The sequence below is a fragment of the Podarcis bocagei genome, assembly GCF_964188305.1.
Source record: "Podarcis bocagei genome assembly, chromosome: 18".
In the NCBI taxonomy this organism is placed as follows: Eukaryota; Metazoa; Chordata; class Lepidosauria; order Squamata; family Lacertidae; genus Podarcis; species Podarcis bocagei.
The window spans coordinates 2,618,095-2,640,990 of NC_138144.1; the positions used below are offsets into that span (position 1 = coordinate 2,618,095).

Consider the following 22,896-nt stretch of genomic DNA (forward strand, 5'->3'; position numbering starts at 1 on the left):
AGAAAAATGATAGGCAAGCAAGGAGATTCGAAGGAAGGAAGACTGCAAACACCAGAAGGGGAAACTAAGCAAAAATTTGAGTTTCCCAGAAGCGGAGATCTGCAATTGAGGCAGACCCAGATAAGAGGCGAGGGGGTCACGGGCGTTGGCAGGGGACTTTTGTGAATAAGAAAGACAGCAAGGAAAGGGCAGATGGAAAACGAAAAAGTTGTCAAGGAGGCAAGCGCTAAAAGAGGCTGTTGGATCAGAACCGCTTCTATAAGAATGTAGCGCAGGTGGACAAGGGGTGAGCAAGGTGAATGATTGTTTGACAACAGGAGGAGTGGGAGAAGGTTGGTGAAAAGGTCTTGGGGACCCTAGCAGCATTTCAGGACACTGGAAGAAATCTGGGGTGTTAAAATTCACAAGATTTCCCTTGAAGTCCAGGAAGCTTTGCCGAAGAGCAAAATAGGTGCGAAAGGCCTAAGAAGACAGAAACACAAGGAGCTTTGAGAAGGGGAAAGCCTAAGGTTTAAGAACTCGTTGCAAGGGGGAAAGTTTGGCATTCTGGGGTGGGAGAAAGCAGATGGATGCACCCACCTCAGATATTAAAGGTTGGGGATCAGCTCGGCTGGGGTTTTTTTTTGGGGGGGGGGGAAATTGTGAACTCTTCCTCCCTTAAGAGGGGAGATTGCTACGTTCCAGGACTAGATGAGTAGCCGGCTGCATTCTGAGCCCCAAGCCGCAGTTTGGCTGATCGCTGCAGCTCTCTCAAATTCACCTCAACGAGCTTTGAGAGCTGATCTGCAAGGGAGGAAAGCACTTAAAGGCCAAACACCCCACGTGACCCTCTGCATCACACTGTCATTCAGGAATTTCTCTGTGAGCCCAGAGACTTAAACAACCAAAAAAACCAATGCAAGAGTTTTTGGACTGGTACAAATTTTGCGTTGTGCAGATGTGTAGAATTAGCTGAACGCTGCATGCAATTCAAAGGTGCTCTTAATTTTCAGCAGCAGGCAAGCTAAAAAAAAAGTAATGACCGTGACGCGTTTCTGTGGTGTAGTGGTTAAGAGCAGTGGACTCGTAATCTGGTGAACTGGGTTCGATTCCCCGCTCCTCCACATGCAGCTGCTGGGTGACCTTGGGCTAGTCACACTTCTCTGAAGTCTCTCAGCCCCACTCACCTCACAGAGTGTTTGTTGTGGGGGAGGAAGGGAAAGGAGAACGTTAGCCGCTTTGAGACTCCTTAGGGTAGTGATAAAACGGGATATCAAAACCAAACTCTTCTTCTTCTTGACTTTAAGTGTTACCTCAAGTGTTCAGCCACACTGTCAACCCTGCCTTAGTATAAAGCTTTGCTTTGCTGCTGGCTTTATCGTGAAGCCATTTTCCAAGACAAGATTGCAACAAGAGTTGTAGGACTTCAAAGCGTAACATTTACAAAGCTGCTCTTCGTAAGTAAGCAGCATAACAGACCCCCGACCCAAAAAGTGGACCAAATTCCTCTATAAGACATCTGCATCCTTCCCATCAGTGGTCCTCTCAAAATCTATAACTTGGTGCTAAGTTGGAAAACTGGTAGGATGTGGTGGAGGCAGGGGGAACCAGTTTATATCACTAGCTGGCTGAAAGGAAGCCAATTAGTATTCAAGCGCACGTTCCCCTTCTGTAAAATGGGAATAAGGGGTGGGTGCCCAGTATACGAGTCAAGCTGCCTAACAGCCATACAAATGACTGAGCAGAGATTTTAAGGTGAAAGAAGGAAGTTTAAGATCTTAAGAGGGCAAGAGATGGAACAGAAAGAGACATGAAGAATTGGGACAGGGAGAGCATTTTCCGAGGATACTTAAAGAGAGGAACTAGGACAGCCAGGGAGACTTCACAAGTTATCAATGTGATGTACCCAACAGGGCAGCCACCGATGGAAGAGGCATTTGCTCCTCGCATCCCCCAGGGGTCTAACCGACACGTTGGCACTTGCAGTGAAGTTTACAGCTGTGCAACTGAGTGAAGAAAGCACAGGGTTGCAATGGAAACCGCAGGACGCAGCAGACAAAAGTGGTTAAGAGGCAAGTGGTGTAAACGCAAGAGTCATGTTTGCCCATAGTCGGAATGGGTGGATTGCTAGTGCAGGTGGCAGGATCATGTCCAGCTGCTGAAAGCTGCCGGCTATGAGCCGAGCTGGGCCCAAACTGCCACACCAGCTCGCCACCCATGTTTGGCATCCAGCGCCGGACACACTTGTGGTGGACAAGGCTGAAGCTAAACATGGATGCCCCGCAGCTCACGCCCTTCAAACCTGCTGGCGGTAGCTAATTGCATAAGCGAGGCTTTAAGGCAAAAGACAAAACCTCGGAAGGAAGCCTTCAAATTTTCCTGATTTGTCCCTGGGAAAGTTGAAGTGTGAGAGCTTTAGGGGGTCGTTTAGGTAAAAAAATCATCACGTCTGGGTCTTGTTTTCATGGTGAGCACAAGTGCGGGAAAAATGGTTCAAAGTAGAGGCAAGGTTATTTTATTACCTCTCCCAACTTTAAGGTGGGGGGATGGGGAAAACATGCAAGAAGATGCTGCTCTTTATTGTGTCAGTGAATTTTTCTGTTGAAACAGTGCAAAGCTGTTGCAAAACGAATTAAAAGGCATCAAAAGAAGAGAAAAACCGCCCGCCCCCACTCCTCCTGCCCCCAAATATTGAAAACTTTAAGTTTACACTCCAAATAAAGACAGAGGCCCGAACCCCTCCTCCATTTGTGGAAATGGCCTGTACCTCTGTGATAATCTATCACCTAGAGAGAAGAAAATCTAAAGAGATATTAATCACAAACAGTTCACAGAGAGAGAGAGAGAAGAAAAGGAAGGGGGGAGAAAGAACTTAACGTTTACTGTACTTTTACTATGAAACACTTAAATATGCCACTAAGGATGTATGTCTAAATTAAAATAAAAACTAAGACTTAACAGCTTAATCAATATGAAGTGAAGAATTTACATATTGCTTTAAAATAAATGGAGTCAACAAGGAAGAGTGGAAAAGTCTAGATGGCAAACTGTTTCCTAGCATGTCTGACATGCTACCGAGTGGGTTAGGTGCAACTCACGCAGATGACATTTTGGTTTGAAAAAAATACTGCCTCTAAGAGCCGACTGAAAAGTGATTGGTGGAATGGAAAGCTAGACAAGACAAGGGCTGGTTCCCGCTGGGGCTGAAGCTGAGAAGGCACTGCTGACTCAGCCTTTGGAGTTTGGGGAGAAACTGCCAACTTGCTCAAACATAAAAGCAGTTACCCCTCAAGGGTAACAGGGGACTTGCGTAGATCCTCGTCTGCGAAACATTTCAAGAAGCTACTTAACAGCCTTTGGCCAATGCTTTTAACTGAAGCCATTTAATCACAAAAAAGGGCAAAGCTGAACATATGTTCTAATCCTGCAGTTACTGAAAACTGCAGCCTTGGAAAACAGATTTTAAGAGCCCGTATGCTCTAAAAAGGACGCGGGTGGAGCTGTGGGTTAAACCACAGGGCCTAGGACTTGCCGATCAGAAGGTCGGCGGGTCGAATCCCCGCGACGGGGTGAGCTCCCGTTGCTCGGTCCCTGCTCCTGCCAACCTAGCAGTTCGAAAGCACGTCAAAGTGCAAGTAGATAAATAGGTATCGCTCCGGCGGGAAGGTAAACGGCGTTTCCATGTGCTGCTCTGGTTCGCCAGAAGCGGCTTAGTCATGCTGGCCACATGAGCCCGGAAGCTGTACGCCGGCTCCCTCGGCCAATAAAGCGAGATGAGGGCCGGAACCCCAGAGTCGGCCACGACTGGACCTAATGGTCAGGAGTCCCTTTACCTTTACCTTATGCTCTAAAAGGGGGGGGGGGATAGGAGAATGTGTAAGTTTAATGACTGCTTCTTTTCACTCCTTCTCCTTTGCCTATTTGAAACAAGAAGCTCAATTCAGGTGTCAACCTTTTCGTTAAAGAAGACACCTTTTGGAGGCACGGGCAGGTAAGGGTGGAGACAGAGACGGACATTTAACACCTGACTTCAAAAGCAGTAACACACTGGAGGATGGAATTGCATGAATCGCATGTAGTCGTTTGTTCAGTGGAATAATTTCCCGAGGCAATGTGAACAATATAGGTATATTGTGTGTTGATGTTGTGAAAGTTTGCCATCTGACATAGGGAGAGGATAAAGAAATTTCAAGGACAAATTAGATTCTCCTTTACCTCGGGGCCGCTGCTTCTCTGCATCATAGATCATGACCACTTCAGTGACCTAGGAAAGAGAAGAGGGGAAATTCGACTGATGAAGCTCCCACAGGAGGGTTAACACACGGCAGGCAGCAGGATGAGGCCACGCAAAGAAAGCAGAAGCACAATCGGACGCTTGAGGTGCGGCTAGCGATAAGCATCTGATAGGAAGCAAGGCAGAATAAGCCCTTCCCCAAGCAAGGGCTGAGAGGCAGAAGACCTTGGCAAGTACCCTTCCCCAAGCAAGGGCTGAGAAGACCCACTCGTGGCTCTTTCTTCTTTCAGGTGTTAATATATAACTGCAATAACCTTTTTTTAGAAAAACAAATGGATAACCGAGAAAGCAATGCCAAAGTGCAAACCAAAGTCGCAGATCGGTAGAGGGCTACCTCCCCACCGGTCTTTTGAAATTCTCCAGACAAGGTGCAGATTAATTGCGCCGAAGCAGCAGAAAACACATCTTGCTAGGAACAGGGAGGAAAGCAGGTGGCTCTGGAGAGTGAGGACGGATGCGTGAGCTGGAGGAACAAACAAGGAACACAGAGCATGTTTTCTAGCCGTCTTAGTAATTGTTTCAAGCAGGCAGAACTCCCCAAGGTGGCAGAGTCTGCACATATAAACAGGTGGCCTGCGTTAGCTACCCTTTACTAACCTCTGTACCTCGTTTGTTTTTTCAAGGGGCAATCTAGAGGCTAGTGTGTGATAAGCAAGGGAAAGAGAGCCTCAAATGACAATCAGGGCGCCTAAGAAGATGTATTTTTCACTCCTGAATAACTGATGCCATTTACCGTATTTTTCGCTCTATTAGACGCAGCAGACCATAAGACGCACCTAGTTTTTGGAGGAGGAAAACAAGAAAAAAAATATTCTGAATCTCAGAAGCCAGAACAGCAAGAGGGATCGCTGCGCAGTGAAAGCAGCAATCCCTCTTGCTGTTCTGGCTTCTGGGACAGCTGCGTAGCCTCCATTCGCTCCATGAGACGCACACACATTTCCCCTTACTTTTTAGGAGGGAAAAGGTGAGTCTTATAGAGCAAAAAATACGGTAATAATGACTCCCCGAAAAACTGATGCAAGATTGTCATGTTTGGGCGGCTAAGCAGCTCTCCCTGCAAATACAGGAAACCTCTCAACGTTTTGCCAAACAGTGAACAGGGCACTGCTGAGGCAGTGGGAGATTCTTGGGTTGTGAAGTAATGGGCTGACCATTCAGATTTCACAATTCTTTACAATTTTGTAGCCTCTGAAATCAATCTTAGCTGTCACTTAGCCAGAGATCCCAGAGGCTGTGATTTCAAGAGAACACTTATTTTAAGAGCACCGCCAGCCAGACGGCTGAACTCAGGTGTTTGACCGCAGGGCCCAAATCTTCAGATGATGCAAGAAGTCAGGGAGGCAAGGCATATTCCTTCCCAGGCAGAATGGGCTTAAGCTGGCTTGTGCCAAACATCCTGAGAAGTGGGGAAGAGGGAGAGGGAGAGGGAGAGGGAGAGGGGGAGAGAGAGAGAGAGAGAGAGAGAGAGAGAGAGAGAGAGAGAGAGAGAGATGGCAGCACTTATAGGCTGGTAGTCTCTTCTCATTCTGTGATTTTCTAAACAAATGAGAAATGTCTGCTTGGTTTGTGAGTGGAGTTTTTATCTGAGAACCTTGCATAGATATTTTTTGAGGTGTGTGTGTGTGTGTGCAGAAAAAGGTTTATATTTGAGCACGGGGGCTGCTATCCCCTTAAAGAGCCGTTGGAATACCGTATTTTTCGCTCTATAAGACGCACCAGACCACAAGACGCACCTAGTTTTTGGAGGAGGAAAACAAGAAAAAAAAATATCTGAATCTCAGAAGCCAGAACAGCAAGAGGGATCGCTGCGCAGCGAAAGCAGCAATCCCTCTTGCTGTTCTGGCTTCTGGGATAGATGCGCAGCCTGCATTCGCTCCATAAGACGCAGACACATTTCCCCTTACTTTTTAGGAGGGAAAAAGTGAGTCTTATAGAGCAAAAAATACGGTAATGCTTCCTTGAGACGACGTCGTTCCAGGGCATTCTGGAGAAATCGAGTCAGGAGGGACAGTGGCAAGTTTAAGAGCTGCCCAATCCTCAACATTCAGCCCACCCACTTTCACCGTCTGCAAGTGAGGCCTAATCGGCAAATCTATACGGATTTACTGGTGGCCTCTTTAGTTAGACAAGGAGATAACAAGAGATGTCACCTAGCTAAGCACAAAGGGGAAAGAAACTGCCATCAGTCGCAAGCTTGAGGGGCTCTGCTCCCCATTTTACAGGTCCAGCTCAGCTTGCCTCTGCTGTGGCAGGATGAGGGCCTTTGGCGCTCAGAGCCTCCCCCAACCAGCTCCAGGAGGCTGAGCTGCTCACATGGGGAAGCTGAGGCTGAGTTGCTGAAGCAGCCATCAGCGGGAAGGAGAAAATTTATCACCCAGCACCACTCAAGGGCTTTTAGGTAGCATTTGCCTGGATGAGCCACAAATGCCCCCCCAGGGAGTATTTTGGGAGCCAAAGGACAACTGCATAATGAAATGGGATACACATGGGTCCACCCGGGGCGAGTTAAGGTTTGAAAAGACAACTCGTTTGGCAGGGTTCAGGTTACCAAGCACGAACGTAGATCTTATTAACATGGGTCAATTCCCTTTTGGGACCTGCCCAATTACACCTTGCCCATTGTTCGCCCCACCTCCCCACAAAAACCCCCTCAAGCAAACAGGAGAATCACGTTTCTGATTCATCTGGGCAAAAGTAGTCATTAGTTGCTGAACAAGTTCAAGTTTACATGTTCGCCGTTGGGAAAAGCCAGCTCCCCCTTTTTAATTGCGCATCTCAAGTTGAATTCCAGTCTGTTTCCGAAACTGACCAAACTACAGTGGTACCTCGGGTTAAGTACTTAAATTGTTCTGGAGGTCTGAAACTGTTCTTAACCTGAAGCACCACTTTAGCTAGTGGGGCCTCCTGCTGCTGCCGTGCCGCCAGAGCACGATTTCTGTTCTCATCCTGAAGCAAAGTTCTTAACCTGAAGCACTATTTCTGGGTTAGCGGAGTCTGTAACCTGAAGCGTATGTAACCTGAAGTGTATGTAACCCGGGGTACCACTGTATATTTTGCAATCCTGCTCCCTGCCCCCTCAAAGGCCTGGGTGGGAAGAGAGCCATGTGGCTAAGTGAGTCGATTAGATTGCAGGCCGTGGGGAATTATCGCATGTAGCCCATGGAGGCTCCCAATTCCACAGCCACCAGGGTCCCCAGGGAGCTGTGCCCAAGGAACACCCACCCAAGAGGTAGCTAAGGTTGCTGAAAACAAAGGACAGGGTGGTTTAAGATGGGTGTTTGGAGGGGTGCTTCAGGCTGCGTATGTTTTCGGGGTTATATATGCACCCCAAGCCGGGTTAGTTCTGCTCCACTCAGCACCTCTCCCTCCAGTTACCTGCCAGGCTGTCTGGTGAAAGATTTGGAGCAGGAATGTTCCCAGCACACACCGTGTAGACCCATGCTTAAAGTGTTTGTGCAGAGGACTGATGCTGAGCAAAGGACATTCTAGGAATCTGAAGGACTACAGTGGTGCCTCGCAAGACGAAATTAATTCGTTCCACAAGTTTTTTCTTCTTGCGAGTTTTTCGTCTTGCGAAGCACGGTTTCCCATAGGAATGCATTGAAAATCAATCAATGCGTTCCTATGGAGACCGTCCGGGGACAGAGGGGAAGCGCCATGCGGCTTCCCCTCTGTCCCCGGACCTGTTTTAAAGCAAGGGAAGGGGCAGCGGGGAGAATCGCTTCTCCCCGTTGCCGCCCCTTGGTTCAAAAGGGGTCCGGGGACAGCGGGGAAGACACGCTGCGCTTCCCCGCTATCCCCGGAGCTTGCGGGGCAAGCTTCGTTTTGCGAAGCAAGCCCATAGGGAAATGCGTCTTGCGAAGCGGCTAAGAAAACGAAAAACTCCTTCGTCTAGCGAGTTTTTCGTCTTCCGAGGCGTTCGTCTTGCGGGGCACCACTGTACCAATATTTAACAGAAGCAGGGTACTAGTCCCAATGAGACAGGGTTTTTAAGAAAACAATAACCCAAGCACATGGTATCTAGGTGAGGTTTTAGAAACCAAAAGGATGGCTGGACAGGCCTGCCAAGGGCTTCAAAGCCTGAGGATGTTTATTTTATTTTATTTATAATTATATTTATATTTATACCCCGCCCTCCCCAGCCAAGACCAGGCTCAGGGCGGCTAACAACCAATAATAAAAACAAGTTGATTAAAATACAATTTAAAAAGCAAGATTAAAATACAACATTAAAATGTTAGGATGCAGCCTCTTCACAGGAGGAGACAGGAAAAAGAAAGAGGGGGAGGGAATCAAACTGATTCTAAGCCAAAGGCCAGGTGGAACAACTCTGTCTTACAGACCCTGCGGAAAGAAATCAGATGCCGCAGGGCCCTGGTCTCATGAGACAGAGCGTTTCACCAGGCCGGAGCCAGTGTTGAGAAGGCCCTGCCTCTGGTTGAGGCTAATCTAACTTCCTTAGGGCCCGGGAACACTAGGGTGTTGCTATTTATGGACCTTAATACCCTGGCCCACCCTTCCACCAGCGCCTCTCAAATCCATTCTGTTCCAGCACACTTAAGAACCAATTTCTGGGTGCTTCCTAAAGCTGCTGCTGGAACTCCTTAAATTCCTGTGAAAATTTTGGGGTTTGGGAAGGAAGGGAAACTAGGAAAAATCAGCAGGACACCTGGGGGCTTATTCCAAAGGTAAGTGTTGGTGTTGACCTTTAAAGCCCTAAACGGCCTCGGTCCTGTATCCCTGAAGGAGCGTCTCCACCCCCATTGTCCAGCCCGGACACTGAGGTCCAGCGCGGAGGGCCTTCTGGCGGTTCCCTCATTGCGAGAAGTAAGGTTACAGGGAACCAGACAGAGGGCCTTCTTGGTAGTGGCGCCTGCCCTGTGGAACGCCCTCCCACCAGATGTCAAGGCAATAAACAACTATTTTACTTTTAGAAGACATCTGAAGGCAGCCCTCTTTAGGGAAGTTTTTAATGTCTGATGCTGTACTGTTTTTAATATTCAGTTGGAAGCCGCCCAGAGTGGTTGGGGAAACCCAGCCAGATGGGCGGGGTATAAATAATAAATTATTATTATTATTAGTAAGAATTGCAGGGGAACAAGGAGGACAGGAATACAGATAACCCTGGTTGGACTTACTATTATTAAATTCATTACCCACCCTTCAACAGCAGGCCACTCTGCCAGTGCATTAAAATTACTCCCCCCCCACCCCCAATTCAGTACCAGCATAAAACATGCCACTATTTACTATTTTGGAAATCAGTCGACTCTTTTCCTGGGTAAGCCAGTGGAAGTTTAGAAATAAAAGGTCTTCAAAAACCCAAGCCTCTGAGAAAGGGAAGAGTTCTGGGGAAATCATGCTTCACACCTCATGTGTTATACTGGTAACACTCCAGGCTTAAACCTACGCAAATCCGCTGTTGTGATTAAATAGGTTTTTCTTGTATTAACAAAACCCTGTTTTCAAAGCTTGCTGGTGCGATTCTTCCTTTCCTTTTCAGGCCCTAGGTGCCTGGAGCACAGAGATAAGGGCCAAAGCCTGCCCGGAACTGGGAGTCTACCATTCTCTCTCTGCTCCAAACATAAGGCAGCTTGTAAATTGAAGTATAAATGCAGGCGACCTATGTCCAAATAATGATGAGTTGTTTGACAACTTACCTGCTTGGGGGGGGGGGGAGAAAGAAGAGGGGTGGGGGGGGAGTGAAGAATGTGGCCCACTTGAGAACAAAGAATGAAAATGATCTGCGAACCATTTAAGCAAACTGCACCTCGACCAAAAATAGTCAGTGGAAGAGCTACTTCTGTGAGTTGGCATTTCCACCATCAACCAGTCCCAATGGAAATCCCCACACCCTGGCTCTAAGAAAGGGTGGTCATTAACTATCAGGTGCAAGAGAAGCTTGCTAGACAAACGCAACTCAACATATCCCTGCTACATTACACCCTTGCGTTGGATTTTGTTGTAAGCCAGGACTGGGGGGGGGGGCATACTTGACCAAAGAGTGAGGAATGGATATAATTAATTAATTAATTTGTTTACTACTACACAGGTGAAACTCAAAAAATTAGAATATCGTGGGGAAGTTCCTTGATTTCAGGAATTCAACTTGAATGGTGAAACTAATATATGAGATTGACTCGTGAAATGCAAAGCACGACGTGCTTCTACCTCTCAGAGGTCCAATCTTGTTCGATTTGCAATCCTTGGTTTTGCTGATTTCCTTGAATATTCTAATTTTCTGAGATGGTTAATTTGGGGTTTTCACCAGCTGCACGCCATGATCATCACAATGATCACAGATCAAGGCTTGACATATCTCGCTTTGCATGTCATGAGTCTATCTCATATATTAGTTTCACCTTTCAAGTTGAATTCCTGAAATCAAGGAACTTTTCGATGACATTCTAATTTTTCGAGTTTCACCTGTATATGAATAGGGGACCACTGAGCCCCTCACCAGAGGCTCCAGCTTTCAGGTGGGGGGACCCTAGAGACGGTCAGGACATCAAGGGAGATATCACACTGGTTGGTCAGTCCACCCTGAGAAGACAGACGGGCAAGAGCAGACTTCATGGCATCAAATTAATACCAGCCAAGGCCTTAGCCAAAAAATTATTTCTGCCACAAAACAGTACAAAGACACAAAAGCCATGCTGTCTACATTTTGCAAAAATCAGACATCCTTATGCTGGATCAATGGGACTTTGAGAAGAGCAGCTAAAAAAGCCAATGCAATTCTGGGCTGCATCAATAGGAGTATAGCATCTAGATCAAGGGAAGTAATAGTGCCACTGTATTCTGCTCTGGTCAGACCTCACCTGGAGTACTGTGTCCAGTTCTGGGCACCACAATTCAAGAAGGACACTGACAAACTTAGCCTGGAGAAGAGGAGGTTAAGGGGTGATATAATAGCCATGTTCAAATATATAAAAGGATGTCACATAGAGGAGGGAGAAAGGTTGTTTTCTGCTGCTCCAGAGAAGTGGACACGGAGCAATGGATCCAAACTACAAGAAAGAAGATTCCACCTAAACATTAGGAAGAAATGACAGTAAGAGCTGTTCGACAGTGGAATTTGCTGCCAAGGAGTGTGGTGGAGTCTCCTTCTTTGGAGGTCTTTAAGCAGAGGCTTGACAATCATATGTCAGGAGTGCTCTGATGGTGTTTCCTGCTTGGCAGGGGGTTGGACTCGATGGCCCTTGGGGTCTCTTCCAACTCTATGATTCTATGATTCTAGGCTAAACCATGGGCTCTGGATTCTGAAACCAAACACCTTAGAACTAGGGGCTTTTATGACTAATGCCCAGAAATGCAGGTGGGTTGGTTTTTAAGAAGGAGCAGACAGCCACAGGAATATTTCATGTTGATGAGGCAAAAAATCGAACTCCAGGTGTAGAGGAGGGAATGGAGATGGAGGAGATGGGAGAAAGAAGCTGCTTTCTGGAGACCTGATGCCTGCCACCGCAATAAACTCACCACTCCGAACTTCTTGAAGTATTCCCTGAGCTCTGTCTCGCCGCAGTTGTGAGGGATCCCACCGACAAATATTTTATTAGATTTGTTATCGCTCCTGGATCCTTTCTGCTGAGACAAAAGGGACAGAAACGGTGGCAATTAAAACTAGGATGTATCCTTCAAAGCGACGCTTGTGCTGTGCCTGCGGAAGCGCCGGTCCTTTTGGTGGCCGAGCAACTTCTGCCTTAAAGGGAGAGGGGCAAAAGAGTTCTTTCACAACGGACTTGAAATTCAAAGACAGACCAAGCTGCGCTCCCTAACTTGTCTTGCAGGCTGCAGTTTAGATCTGGCTCAAAGAAACACACACCCTCCAAAAAAACCCAACAACAACATTCGTTCACGCGGCCAGACTGCCATTTGTCAGCATGTGTGTCCACTGCAAATGGCAGAGGGAGCGAGGCACCGTATTTTTCGCTCTATAAGACACACCAGACCTTAAGACGCACCTAGTTTTTTGGAGGAGGAAAACAAGGAAAAAAATATTCTGAATCCCAGAAGCCAGGACAGCAAGAGGGACCGCAGCTCAGCGATCCCGCTTGCTGTCCTGGCGTATGGGATAGCCGCGCGCAACCTCTCCCGGGCAGCGGCATGAATTCTCCCCCTGCCCAGGAGAGGCTGTGCGCGGCTAAGGCTCCCCCAAGAGCCGCGCTCCCTTTAAAGAGCACGCGGAGCGTGTGTGTGGGGAAAAGCGCCCAAGAGCCACACACACGTTCCATGCGGCTCTTTACAGGGAGCTCTGAGCAGAGCCTCCCGCCTGCATTCGCCCCATAAGACCCACACACATTTCCCCTTACTTTTTAGGAGGGGGAAAGTGTGTTTTATAGAGCGAAAAATATGGTACAGTGGTGCCCCGCAAGACGAACGCCTCCCGAGACGAAAAACTCGCAAAACGAAAGGTTTTTTTCGTTTTCGAGTTGCTTCGCAAGACGAATTTCCCTATGGGCTTGCTTCGCAAAACGAAGCTTGCCCCGCAAGCTCCGGGGACAGCGGGAAGCGCAGCGCGTCTTCCCCGCTGTCCCCGGACCTCTTTTGAAGCATGTGGCGGCGGGGAGAAGATTGCTTCTCCCCGTTGCCAGCCCCGCAATCTCCGGGGACAGAGGGGAAGGCGCAGTGCCTTCCCCTCTCTCCCCGGACCCCTTTTGAACCAAGGAGCGGCAACGGGGAAAAGCGATCTTCTCCTCTCCGCCCCTTGCTTCAAAAGAGGGGACAGAGCGGCGCTTCCCCTCTGTCCCCAGACGGTCTCCATAGGAACGCATTGATTGATTTTCAATGCATTCCTATGGTAAACCGTGCTTCGCAAGACGAAAAACTCGCAAGAAGAAAAAGCTTGCGGAACGAATTAATTTCGTCTTGTGAGGCACCACTGTATATATGAGGCAGCACCAGTGGGGCGGGAGTTGAGAGAGATGTTTTCAATGGGTAAAGGTAGAGAGGAAGTCCATTCCTCTTACCATTTGTATTGGTCCTCTTATCTGAGCTTTCTAAGGGCTTTTGAGCAAAGGCTATTGGGGGGGCTAGGTCACCTCCCTACCCCCCCCCCAATAATTCAACAACTGAAGCGGTGAACAATAGTCACAAGTCTTCCTGTCCTACTGGAAGGAAGTGCTGATGCGTTGTGCTACAAATGTGCGCCCAGGGTGCTGAAATGACATATTTGCATGCGGATGGAATCACATCGGCCAGAAGGTGAACAACTCAGACGTTACCTTTCTTGAAAACCAGCTGCACCTAAAAGGCTCACGCTACTGGAGCAGGCGCCTTGGAAAGACTCGCCAAGTTAAGCTGCCGTGCGTGAACTGAACTCGGCCTGCTGTTAAGAACACTGTAATCATTTCTTCCCCGCCCATGCCTCCTCCGTATAAGTGAGGTGGGCAGCGATCAAGAACAGCAAACAGGACAAAGGTGAGAAGGGAGGGAAGGATTTGATAGCAAGGGCTGATATTAAGGAAAGCAGAGTTGCAGTACAGGTCCGGAAAAGCTTGGCAGAAATGGAGGCGGAAGGCATGGCTTGAGAGCAGAGGAGGAGAGAGGACACTCTGTTGAGAGCATACCGTATTTTTCGCTCCATAGGGCGCACCCAGTTTTTAGGGGGGGGGAATCAAGAAAAATAATCTTATTTCCCCCCCCCCAGCCCCAAAGAGCAGCGTACAGAATGCGCGCAACCTCTCCCTCCTGGAGGGGTTGCGCGTGGCTAAGGCACACAATTTTTGGAGGGGAAAAAGTGCGTCCTATAGAGCGAAAAATACGGTAGTTAAAAAGCAGGGATAAGGGTGGGAGTGGGAGAAGGGAATGGGCCGCTGAGAGCTGACAGGCATGGATGGAGCCGAAAGCAAGGGGACGGTATGCAAGGGAACCTGGAACTGATGTGGGTGGCAAATGGAGACACTGGCAGAAAACCCCAGAGGGCAGATGTGTAGGCAGAACTCTGAAAAAAATCCCCAAGCTGAAGAGACTTACCCTACATGCTCCCAAGGCTGGGCTGCTCCGAACTGACAGGAGGAGCTGACCCAACAGAACCCCCTGACTTCACAAATTGAACAAGCACACTAGGACATTCGGTGGACCCTTCATTGTGGTAGCAACTGCGTTGTGGAAGTGGCTCCCCAGTGAAGCCAGCTAGGCTACTTAACTACAGTGGTGCCCCGCAAGACGGAAAACTCGCTAGACGAAAGTGTTTTCCATTTTGGAGGTACTTCGCAAAACGCATCTCCTATGGGCTTGCATCGCAAGACAAAAATGTCTTGCGAGTTCCTGCGGGTTTTTCCCCCTCCCCCCTTTTTCTAAGCCGCTAAGCCGCTTATCAGCTGATCCGATAAGCCGCTAAAAGCCGCTAATCCGTCAATGGGCTTGCTTCGCAAGACGAAAAAACCGCTAGACGGAGAGAATCACAGAATGGATTCTTTTCGTCTTGCGAGGCACCACTGTACAAGAAGGGAGGTCAGGAAGTGAAGACACGTTTGATCACTAAGTCTTTGTGGCTAATGCCTTTCCTGGCCTGGGCTGACTGATACTGGCTCTTATAACACTTATGGCTCCTTTCTATCCCCACTTGAACAATTCCTTTGCGGGGGAAGGATAGACACAATACAGTGGTACCTCAGGTTAAGTACTTAACTCGTTCCGGAGGTCCGTACTTAACCTGAAACTGTTCTTAACCTGAAGCACCACTTTAGCTAATGGGGCCTCCTGCTGCTGCCACGCTGCCGGAGCACGATTTCTGTTCTCATCCTGAAGCAAAGTTCTTAACCTGAAGCAATATTTCTGGGTTAGCGGAGTCCGTAACCTGAAGCGTCTGTAACCTGAAGTGTATGTAACCCGAGGTACCACTGTATAAACATCAATAATAAATATTCATTGGGCAAGGAGGCATCTGAACACAGCAATGTCCTTGTGTCAGTGTTAACATGCCCCGCTGCAAGCGGCAGGTATACACATATCAAAACCACAGCTGCCCCACCCCCAGATCGTGAAGATCAGGGGTTCAGCTGAGCACACCGAAACATGGCTGCTTTCAGCAAGCAGTGACATCTGGCAACCCAGTCCCCAGAGCTTCATTTGTTTTTTGACAGCGCGGCTGAATTTTGCTGCCCTGCTTCCAGCGGGTTAACGAAGCTCCTCGGAATTTGGACATGGGAAACACTGGCAGCTCTGCAAGGGCACCGAGGGAGGAAAGAGAGGAGAGCGACGCACGCCAAAGCGGCTTCCTTACCCATCCCTCCTTTGGTCGGGTTCTCTCTGGCTGCATTCCGCGAGGGGTGCAAGGCTTTGGATCAATCTGTCAAACAAGGGAGAGGGTGAAACAGGAGGCAGGGCAAGCCAGAGTTTTATTTGAAAAGAAAAGGCGCCCCGAAGCTGGCTTTGCCCGATGCTGGCGTTCAAACAAGCATGCTGAGCGGTGACCAGTAGGTCCTAACCTCCTGTGGACAGCTGAAACCGTCTCTCAAGAAGCCCACAGGGGAAAATCTAACACAGGCAGATGTGTACCAACTCAGCACAGTCATCTTCTCTAAAGGCAGCCACCAGGCTACGCGGCAGGAGGAGAGAAGGGATGGCACGGCCTTTCCATCAGCGCACAGCTGAGACACCAGTAATGTTTAGCTCCTCCTCTCCTTGTACATCCTAGCCAGTCGTTATAAGAAACTGCTAACGAAGAACTTGTGCCCAAGCCTCTTCTTTCTGAAGGAGCGTCTCCACCCCCATCGTTCTACCCAGACACCGAGGTCCAGCACCGAGGGTCTTCTGGTGGTTCCCTCACTGCGAGAAGTGAGGTTACAGGGAACCAGGCAGAGGGCCTTGTAGGTGGTGGCGCCCGCCCTGTGGAACGCCCTCCCACCAGATGTCAAAGAGAACAACAACTACCAGACTTTTAGAAGACATCTGAAGGCAGCCCTGTTTAGGGAAGCTTTTAATGTTTGATGTATTACAGTATTTTAATATTTTTTTGGGAAGCCGCCCAGAGTGGCTGGGGAAGCCCAGCCAGATGGGCAGGGTAATAATAATAATAATAATAATAATAATAATAATAATAATAATAATAATAATAATAATAATTATTATTATTATTATTATCATTATTATTATTATTATTATTATTATTATTATTATTATTATTATTATTCCTCCCCAATCCCTTTTCCAGACCATGCCTTTGAAATCCCTGAGGGCAGGGACTGATTTGGAAGCTGCCCTGGGAGCCCTTTAGTTTAGTTTTGCTCAAGAGCCGAGTAAAAATGCTTCGGATAAATACAGGCAGGCTAGGAAACTCTGAATCAAAGTGGACCTACCAGTCGCTCCCAGGGCTGGCTGCTTGCCCACTCCCTCCTAGCGTGTAAATGGCCACTCGCCTGCGAGTCAGGGCTGGCAAGGACCAGGGCAGTGAGGCTGCTGCAAACTGGAAAGAGAGCTGGGCCTTAATCCCCTTCGGGAAACTGATGGGCAGGCTGTCAAGTCCAACGCTGGTGGAGTCATTTGCAAGCCTGCCTCTTTTACGCCACACTTTCATTTCGCAAGCAGCCACCTGCCAGACTTCGCAAATCCAAGAGACAGCAGAACACACAAGGGCAGCTACTTAACCTGGTGTGCGCCCCCCTGACCAAGAGATACTTTGGGGTGGTGGCAATTCCAAAAACGGGAAAGGAGGGTTCATCTAGCAGTCAAGCGGCGAGGGGAATCTCACTGTTCACCACCCATGAGATCGTGAGCAGATGTTAAGGTATGGGCAAGAACGTATAAGAGAAGGGCTGAAAGTTCCCCTAAAAGCTGAGTTCTAATTAGGTTTGGCCTCAGTTCAGTCACATATGGAAGGAGCAATTGCTCAACTAAAGCTTTTAATTATTCAGTCAGTCACAGTTGCCTGCTTAGCTTAAGAAATAACTGGAATAGCAATCACTCCCCCACCCCACCCAAAACTTACATTTCGGCCATCTAATGTGTGAGGCCTGCTTGCCAGGACTGTCCCCACGCAGTTGGGGTCTTTGAATTTGACGAATCCAAACCCTCGCGACTGATTCGTCGTCTTATCTTTCATTATAACACAGTCGACAACTTCCCCATACTGGGAAAAGTAGCTGCGGAGAGTTTCTGTTGAAGAAGCACACACACACACGCATTTCGTTGAGGATGATTTGCCGGGAGAGAGAACGTGGGCGGAGACGGAAATAAAGGCACCCCCACAACACATGGTCTCAAGCTGGCTTGCACTTTTTTTTGAGAACATAAGGAAAGCCCGCAGGATCAGGCCAACAGCTCATCTAGCCCAGCATTCTGTTCTCGCAGTGGTGAACCGGAAGCCTGTGGGAAACCCGGAAGAGAAGGACGGATCCAGGAGGGATGGCAGACATAGCCCCTGCAGGGCAACCAAAACAAATGCTTGAAGTATTTGTTACCTTAAAATGGGTTCCCAGCCATTCAGTGCTTTGAGAAGCAGAGGAACGCTGTTCAGAACAGACTCGTAGGGTCTACAGAAGGACAGCTTAATGGTGGAGGCGAGACAGCCAAGGCACAAGGAGCAATTTGTAGTTATAGGGAGGCTTGTTTTAATAAGGCTTGAGGATTTGTGCTCTCACTCACTAACCGCTATCCCCCCAGTAGCTCCCCACCCCCATCTCTCAGACAAGCAACCCATCTTGCCGGGGGCATCTGAGGCTGCACTGGCCTCAGGGAAACCCCAAATGCTTTGGCATGAGGCAGCCCTCTCAAAGCCACGATACAGCGAGAGCAGCAGCCCAGAGGTAGGGGATCTGAACCTCAGTAAGATGTGCATGGTCAATTTAGGAAATGGTTACCTTGCGTGGTACTCCAGTCAAGGCCACCCACAAACAGCTTTCTGTAATTCAAAGAACACAAAGGTTAGTATCTGCTCTGTGAAAACAAAGGCCCCTTGAAATCTGACAGCCCACAATCTACATAAACGCTCTTCTAGCAAGGTGCTATACCGTAATAGGCAGTGTGTGCATGCTTTGTAGATTGTAAATGTGCTACTACCCAAGAGTTACCTCAGCACTTTTACTTACCTTATGAAGCAACGTGTCAGAATAAAGCAAAATTTCTTAATGATCATTACTCCATCACACCGTTGCAAAAAGCACAATATTAAGAATGTACGGAGTGCTAGATATATTGTGAAAAGATGTCCCAATACTTTACAGTCTGAATCTCATTCCACCAAGCTGCCCTTTGAAGAAAGCCTTTGTTCTGCCCCTTTCACCAAGACTAAAACAGAGGTAGCAGTTTGCTAAGGCAACCAAGAAAGGTCACAGCTCGGCTGATATTTCAACTTCGATCTCTCGGCTAACACCCTATTCACTAGACCACAAAGGCCCTGGAAAGCCATTCTGGCAGGCCGTTTGTTCCCCCTAAACTGATTCGGACAAACCGTTTGTGCCTCGGGAATTGAACTGCATCCCGGGAAGGTGTCCAGCAAGTAATTCGCTACCGGCAGCAACAACTTTGTGCAAGTGCCCTTTTATTTTGCAGGCGGCGAGGAAGGACCTCACAGCTGCTGCAGGGCTCAAGCGACCTACTCAACAAGTTCACCTAGCCGATGCCCAGCTTAGGGCTTGAACTGCCAGCAGAGGGCCTGGCAGGCTCTCCATCAAGAATACCTCCTCGGTTTTCTAGACCCACTCCCGCCAGCACTAGAACCTTAGGTGCACGGTAACGTAACGGTGTAATTTGAACACTAATGCTGGGAACACTAGGACGGTGGCTCATTAGGGCTTCAAAGCCAATGGAACTATTACAGTCAAACAGTGTGCCATGGGGCAGGGAGAAGCAGAGCCCGGGCTGCTCCAGGGGTTCTTCAACTCCAGTTCCCACCAGCCCCAGCCATATATCAGGGATGATAGGTGCTGGAGTTTAGCAACACCTGAAGAGCCACAGGTTTCCCATACTTCCCACCTGGGGCATTTAAACTTTTTGTGCCCTGTCCCTCTATGCTAGAGATGCACACCTGACCCTCCCTGTGAATGCACTCTCCACTTGCTGGACAGAAAAATATTTTCATTGTTTTAAACTCCAGCGCCGGAACAGACAAAGCTCATCATTGTACCCCACAATGAAAGTCAATCTTCAGTCTGTGCCACATGTAAAAAAACAACCCCAGGGACATAACTCTACACACACACATACAATTTTTGGGGATACATATGCCTCCCCCGGGGACGCAGGTGGCGCTGTGAGTTAAACCACAGAGCCTTGGGCTTGCCGATCAGAAGGTCGGCGATTCGAATCCCCGCGTTGGGTGAGCTCCCGTTGCTCGGTCCCTACTCCTGCCAACCTAGCAGTTCGAAAGCACGTCAAAGTGCAAGTAGATCAATAGGTACCGTTCTGGCGGGAAGGTAAACGGCATTTCCGTGCGCTGCTCTGGTTCGCCAGAAGCGGCTTAGTCCTGCTGGCCACATGACTTGGAAGCTGTACGCCGGCTCCCTCGGCCAGTAAAGCGAGATGAGCACCGCAACCCCAGAGTCGGTCACGACTGGACCTAATGGTCAGGGGTCCCTTTACCTTTATGACTTAAATCAGGGACGCAGGTGGCGCTGTGGGTTAAACCACAGAGCCTAGGACTTGCCGATCAGAAGGTTGGCAGTTCAAATCCCCGTGACGGGGTGAGCTCCCATTGCTCGGTCCCTGCTCCTGCCAACCTAGCAGTTCAAAAGCATGCCAGGTCAAGTAGATAAATAGGTACCGCTCCAGCGGGAAGGTAAAGCGAGATGAGCGCCGCAACCCCAGAGTCGGCCACGACTGGACCTAATGGTCAGGGGTCCCTTTACCTATCCCTCCCCCACAATAAAGGATTCTCTTCGCTCCCCCATTAACACAAGCAGATACCTAAACAAGGCCAAAAAACACCGGGTCTTGGTTCTAGGTTCTACCACACACATTGGGATTCCTCTGCCACCGCCACCGCCTCCCAAGCCAAAGGATCTTCAAGGCCACTGAAGTATGAGAAAATTCTTCCACCTCAGTTCACGCTTTCTCGTGCTCGCTTTCATTAAGGCAAACAGTACCATCCATCAGCAATGCAAACGGCAACACGCTCCGCTTGCACGCCATATGGGTGGGAGAGGGACTGTTGGGAAAACACCAGCGGCAGAGACAAAGGCTTCCCTCAAAGGTGCAGCAATTCAAGACCCAAGCACCATCAGCTTCCCATCACCTCCAGCTCAGACTGACAGGTGTTAAAAATCCCCCCTCCAATTAACAAAGTTTAATAATAATAATAATAATTTATTATTTATACCCCGCCCATCTGGCTGAGCTTCCCCAGCCATTCTGGGCGGCTTCCAAAAGAATATTAAAATACTATAATACATCAAACATTAAAAGCTTCCCGAAACAGGGCTGCCTTCAGATGTCTTCTAAAAGCCTGGTAGTTGTTGTTCTCTTTGACATCTGGTGGGAGGGTGTTCCACAGGGAAGGCGCCACTACCGAGAAGGCCCTCTGCCTGGTTCCCTGTAACTTGGCTTCTCGCAGTGAGGGAACCGCCAGAAGGCCCTCGGTGCTGGACCTCAGTGCCCAGGTAGAACAATGGGGGTGGAGACGCTCCTTCAGATATACTGGACCAAGGCCGTTTAGGGCTTTAAAGGTCAGCACCAACACTTTACCCCTCAAGGGTATAGAATGGTAAAATTGTAAAGTCGGAAGAGCAGCTATGCCTATTTATCTTGTTCCCCCAAACACTCCTGGGGTGGGAAAGGGAACAGAGCAAGCAATTAACTCTTTGAAATGTTTTGTTTATGCCACTTTAATGCCAGGAAAGCACTTGGGGTTTTTATTGACAAAAGGAAGGTTGGCAACTTTTGGTCTCAACTGGATGCCCAGTTCTGGACAAGAGCAAGCTTTCAGTTCATATTATATTCAGACCTGAGATCCACTATTTGGAGGGAGGCACAGAACAGTGGCTTGGGGGCAGGGGCAGGCAGAATCGGAGATGTCTCTGAGCACATGCTCAGCTAAGGAATTGGTTTTCAGTAACAGAATTGAACCCAGCTGTCACTGGGCTAAGAGGAGGCAAAACCACAAATAGAGGAACAGACCTCCTGGCTGGCAAACAAGTTATTAGTGAATCCCCAAACACAATGACATGATTAGCCCCACAGGTGGGGGAGCCAGGTGTATGGCAGGAGCTGCTGAAAGGAAACTTAAGCGCCACGAAAACATCTAATTGTGCGTGTGCTTCTCTAGGGAAGCAGGAAGTCTTCGGCACAGCACAAACGTGGCTCAAGTTAAAGCAGGCTCAAGCTAGACAAAAGAGAGAGGTGAGGCTATAGGTCTCTTAAGTGGCCCTCATCAGCCTTCCCTAACCTGGTGCCCTCCAATGTGATGGGTTACAACCCCAAACAGCCCCAGCCAGCTTGGCTGCATGACGCCGAAGCTGATGGGAGCTGCAGTTCAAAACATCTGGAGGGCACAAGGTAGGGGAAGGCTGCTTTCCAGGGTCTCAGGCAGATGGGTCTTTTCCCAAATAAGCTGGTACTTACGCTGTTTAAACTAACAATGTCAGGGACTTGGGTTGGGATCTTCTGAATGCAAAGCGGATGGCCTGCCATTGAGACGCGGTCCCTGCCCAGACATGTTCACCCATTCGGGTAAAGAAGTCAAATAAGCACACTGTTTTTGCCTTAATTATGAGAAACATTTCAGCAATAATGAGAGATACGACAATGGCAAAATGACAAGCACACCGGCTGGGATGCAGAGCTGTAACACAAAGCAAGCTTCCCCACTGGCGGGGGGGGGGGGGAGTTACACTGAAAGTGTTATCTATAGATATTTTACAAATAAATACATGCATGTTTAAGAACAATTATAAAAATCCCTTGCTGATCTTAACCCAGCAGCTATGATATGTCGATTAACTTATGGCTGAGAGGATTTGACCAGTGGCGTAGCGTGGGTTGTCAGCACCCGGGGCAAGGCAAGTAATTTGCGCCCCCTAACCCGTGGATTTGCGCCCCCTAACCCCCAGATGTTGCGCCCGGTGCGGCTGGCCCCCCTGCACCCCCCACGCTACGCCACTGGATTTGACTCCTCAGCTGGTGCTAAACTACTTTCTCTTTTACTCAGGATTCTAGCCCTGATGGTACAAGATGATGTACACAACCATGCAGACCATGCTTGGAAAATACTCTCGTCTGCGGCCCAGCATTAATTGGGCCTCTCTACTGCTCATTACAGAAGCATCCTTCTCCTCTATCACCAATTATGGTTTCCCAAAAGCATACAGAGAGCAGGTGTAGTGTGTATCAGTGTTAGAAACTCAGATATATAAGCTGGGCACCAAATGGCTCCTTAAACTAGAGTGGCAGTCACCATAATGGAATGCAGAGTTGTAGTTTTCAATACAGCTTTTTTGACCCTGAAATTAATTCTGATTGCGCAGATAAAATATAATGGGTAGGATTCTGCAGGATGTGTTGTTGGTGTGTGAAAACAGTCAAGATCCAAGGATCCCCAGGCATGAACCTCCAGGTGATGGAGACGTCAGGGGCTATCCTGGTGTCTGAGCATCTTCACTTGGTTGCAAGTGGCCAATAGCCAGGTGCATAATGCGCCTGGCAAATTTCGAATGCTGGTATGTATGTGTCCATGGGACGCGGGTGGC

At 48.7% G+C, this 22,896-nt stretch overlaps 2 protein-coding genes across 9 annotated transcripts in view; one reads left to right on the top strand and one right to left on the bottom strand.

The window, feature by feature from the left end:
* GAMT (guanidinoacetate N-methyltransferase) overlaps window positions 1-22,896 on the top strand; it is a 214,627-nt gene that overhangs the window by 167,885 nt on the left and 23,846 nt on the right. The gene's annotated exons all lie outside the window — the stretch shown is intronic.
* DAZAP1 (DAZ associated protein 1) overlaps window positions 1-22,896 on the bottom strand; it is a 53,425-nt gene that overhangs the window by 19,271 nt on the left and 11,258 nt on the right. For 5 of the 7 annotated variants that reach the window (XR_014003644.1, XR_014003645.1, XM_081177923.1 and 2 more), the window contains exons 2-6: window positions 18,076-18,116; window positions 17,205-17,371; window positions 15,501-15,566; window positions 11,753-11,860; window positions 4,195-4,243 (exon numbers count right to left, since the gene is read on the bottom strand). Coding sequence is in view for 5 of the 7 variants with exons in the window: in XM_081177923.1 (XP_081034049.1) it covers window positions 4,195-4,243; window positions 11,753-11,860; window positions 15,501-15,566; window positions 17,205-17,371; window positions 18,076-18,116 (431 nt within the window). In the remaining 2 variants the exon portion in view is untranslated. Of the gene's footprint in view, window positions 1-4,194; window positions 4,244-11,752; window positions 11,861-15,500; window positions 15,567-17,204; window positions 17,372-18,075; window positions 18,117-22,896 lie in introns of those variants that run through there. The other 2 variants (XM_081177921.1, XM_081177924.1) reach the window with 2 other exon arrangements.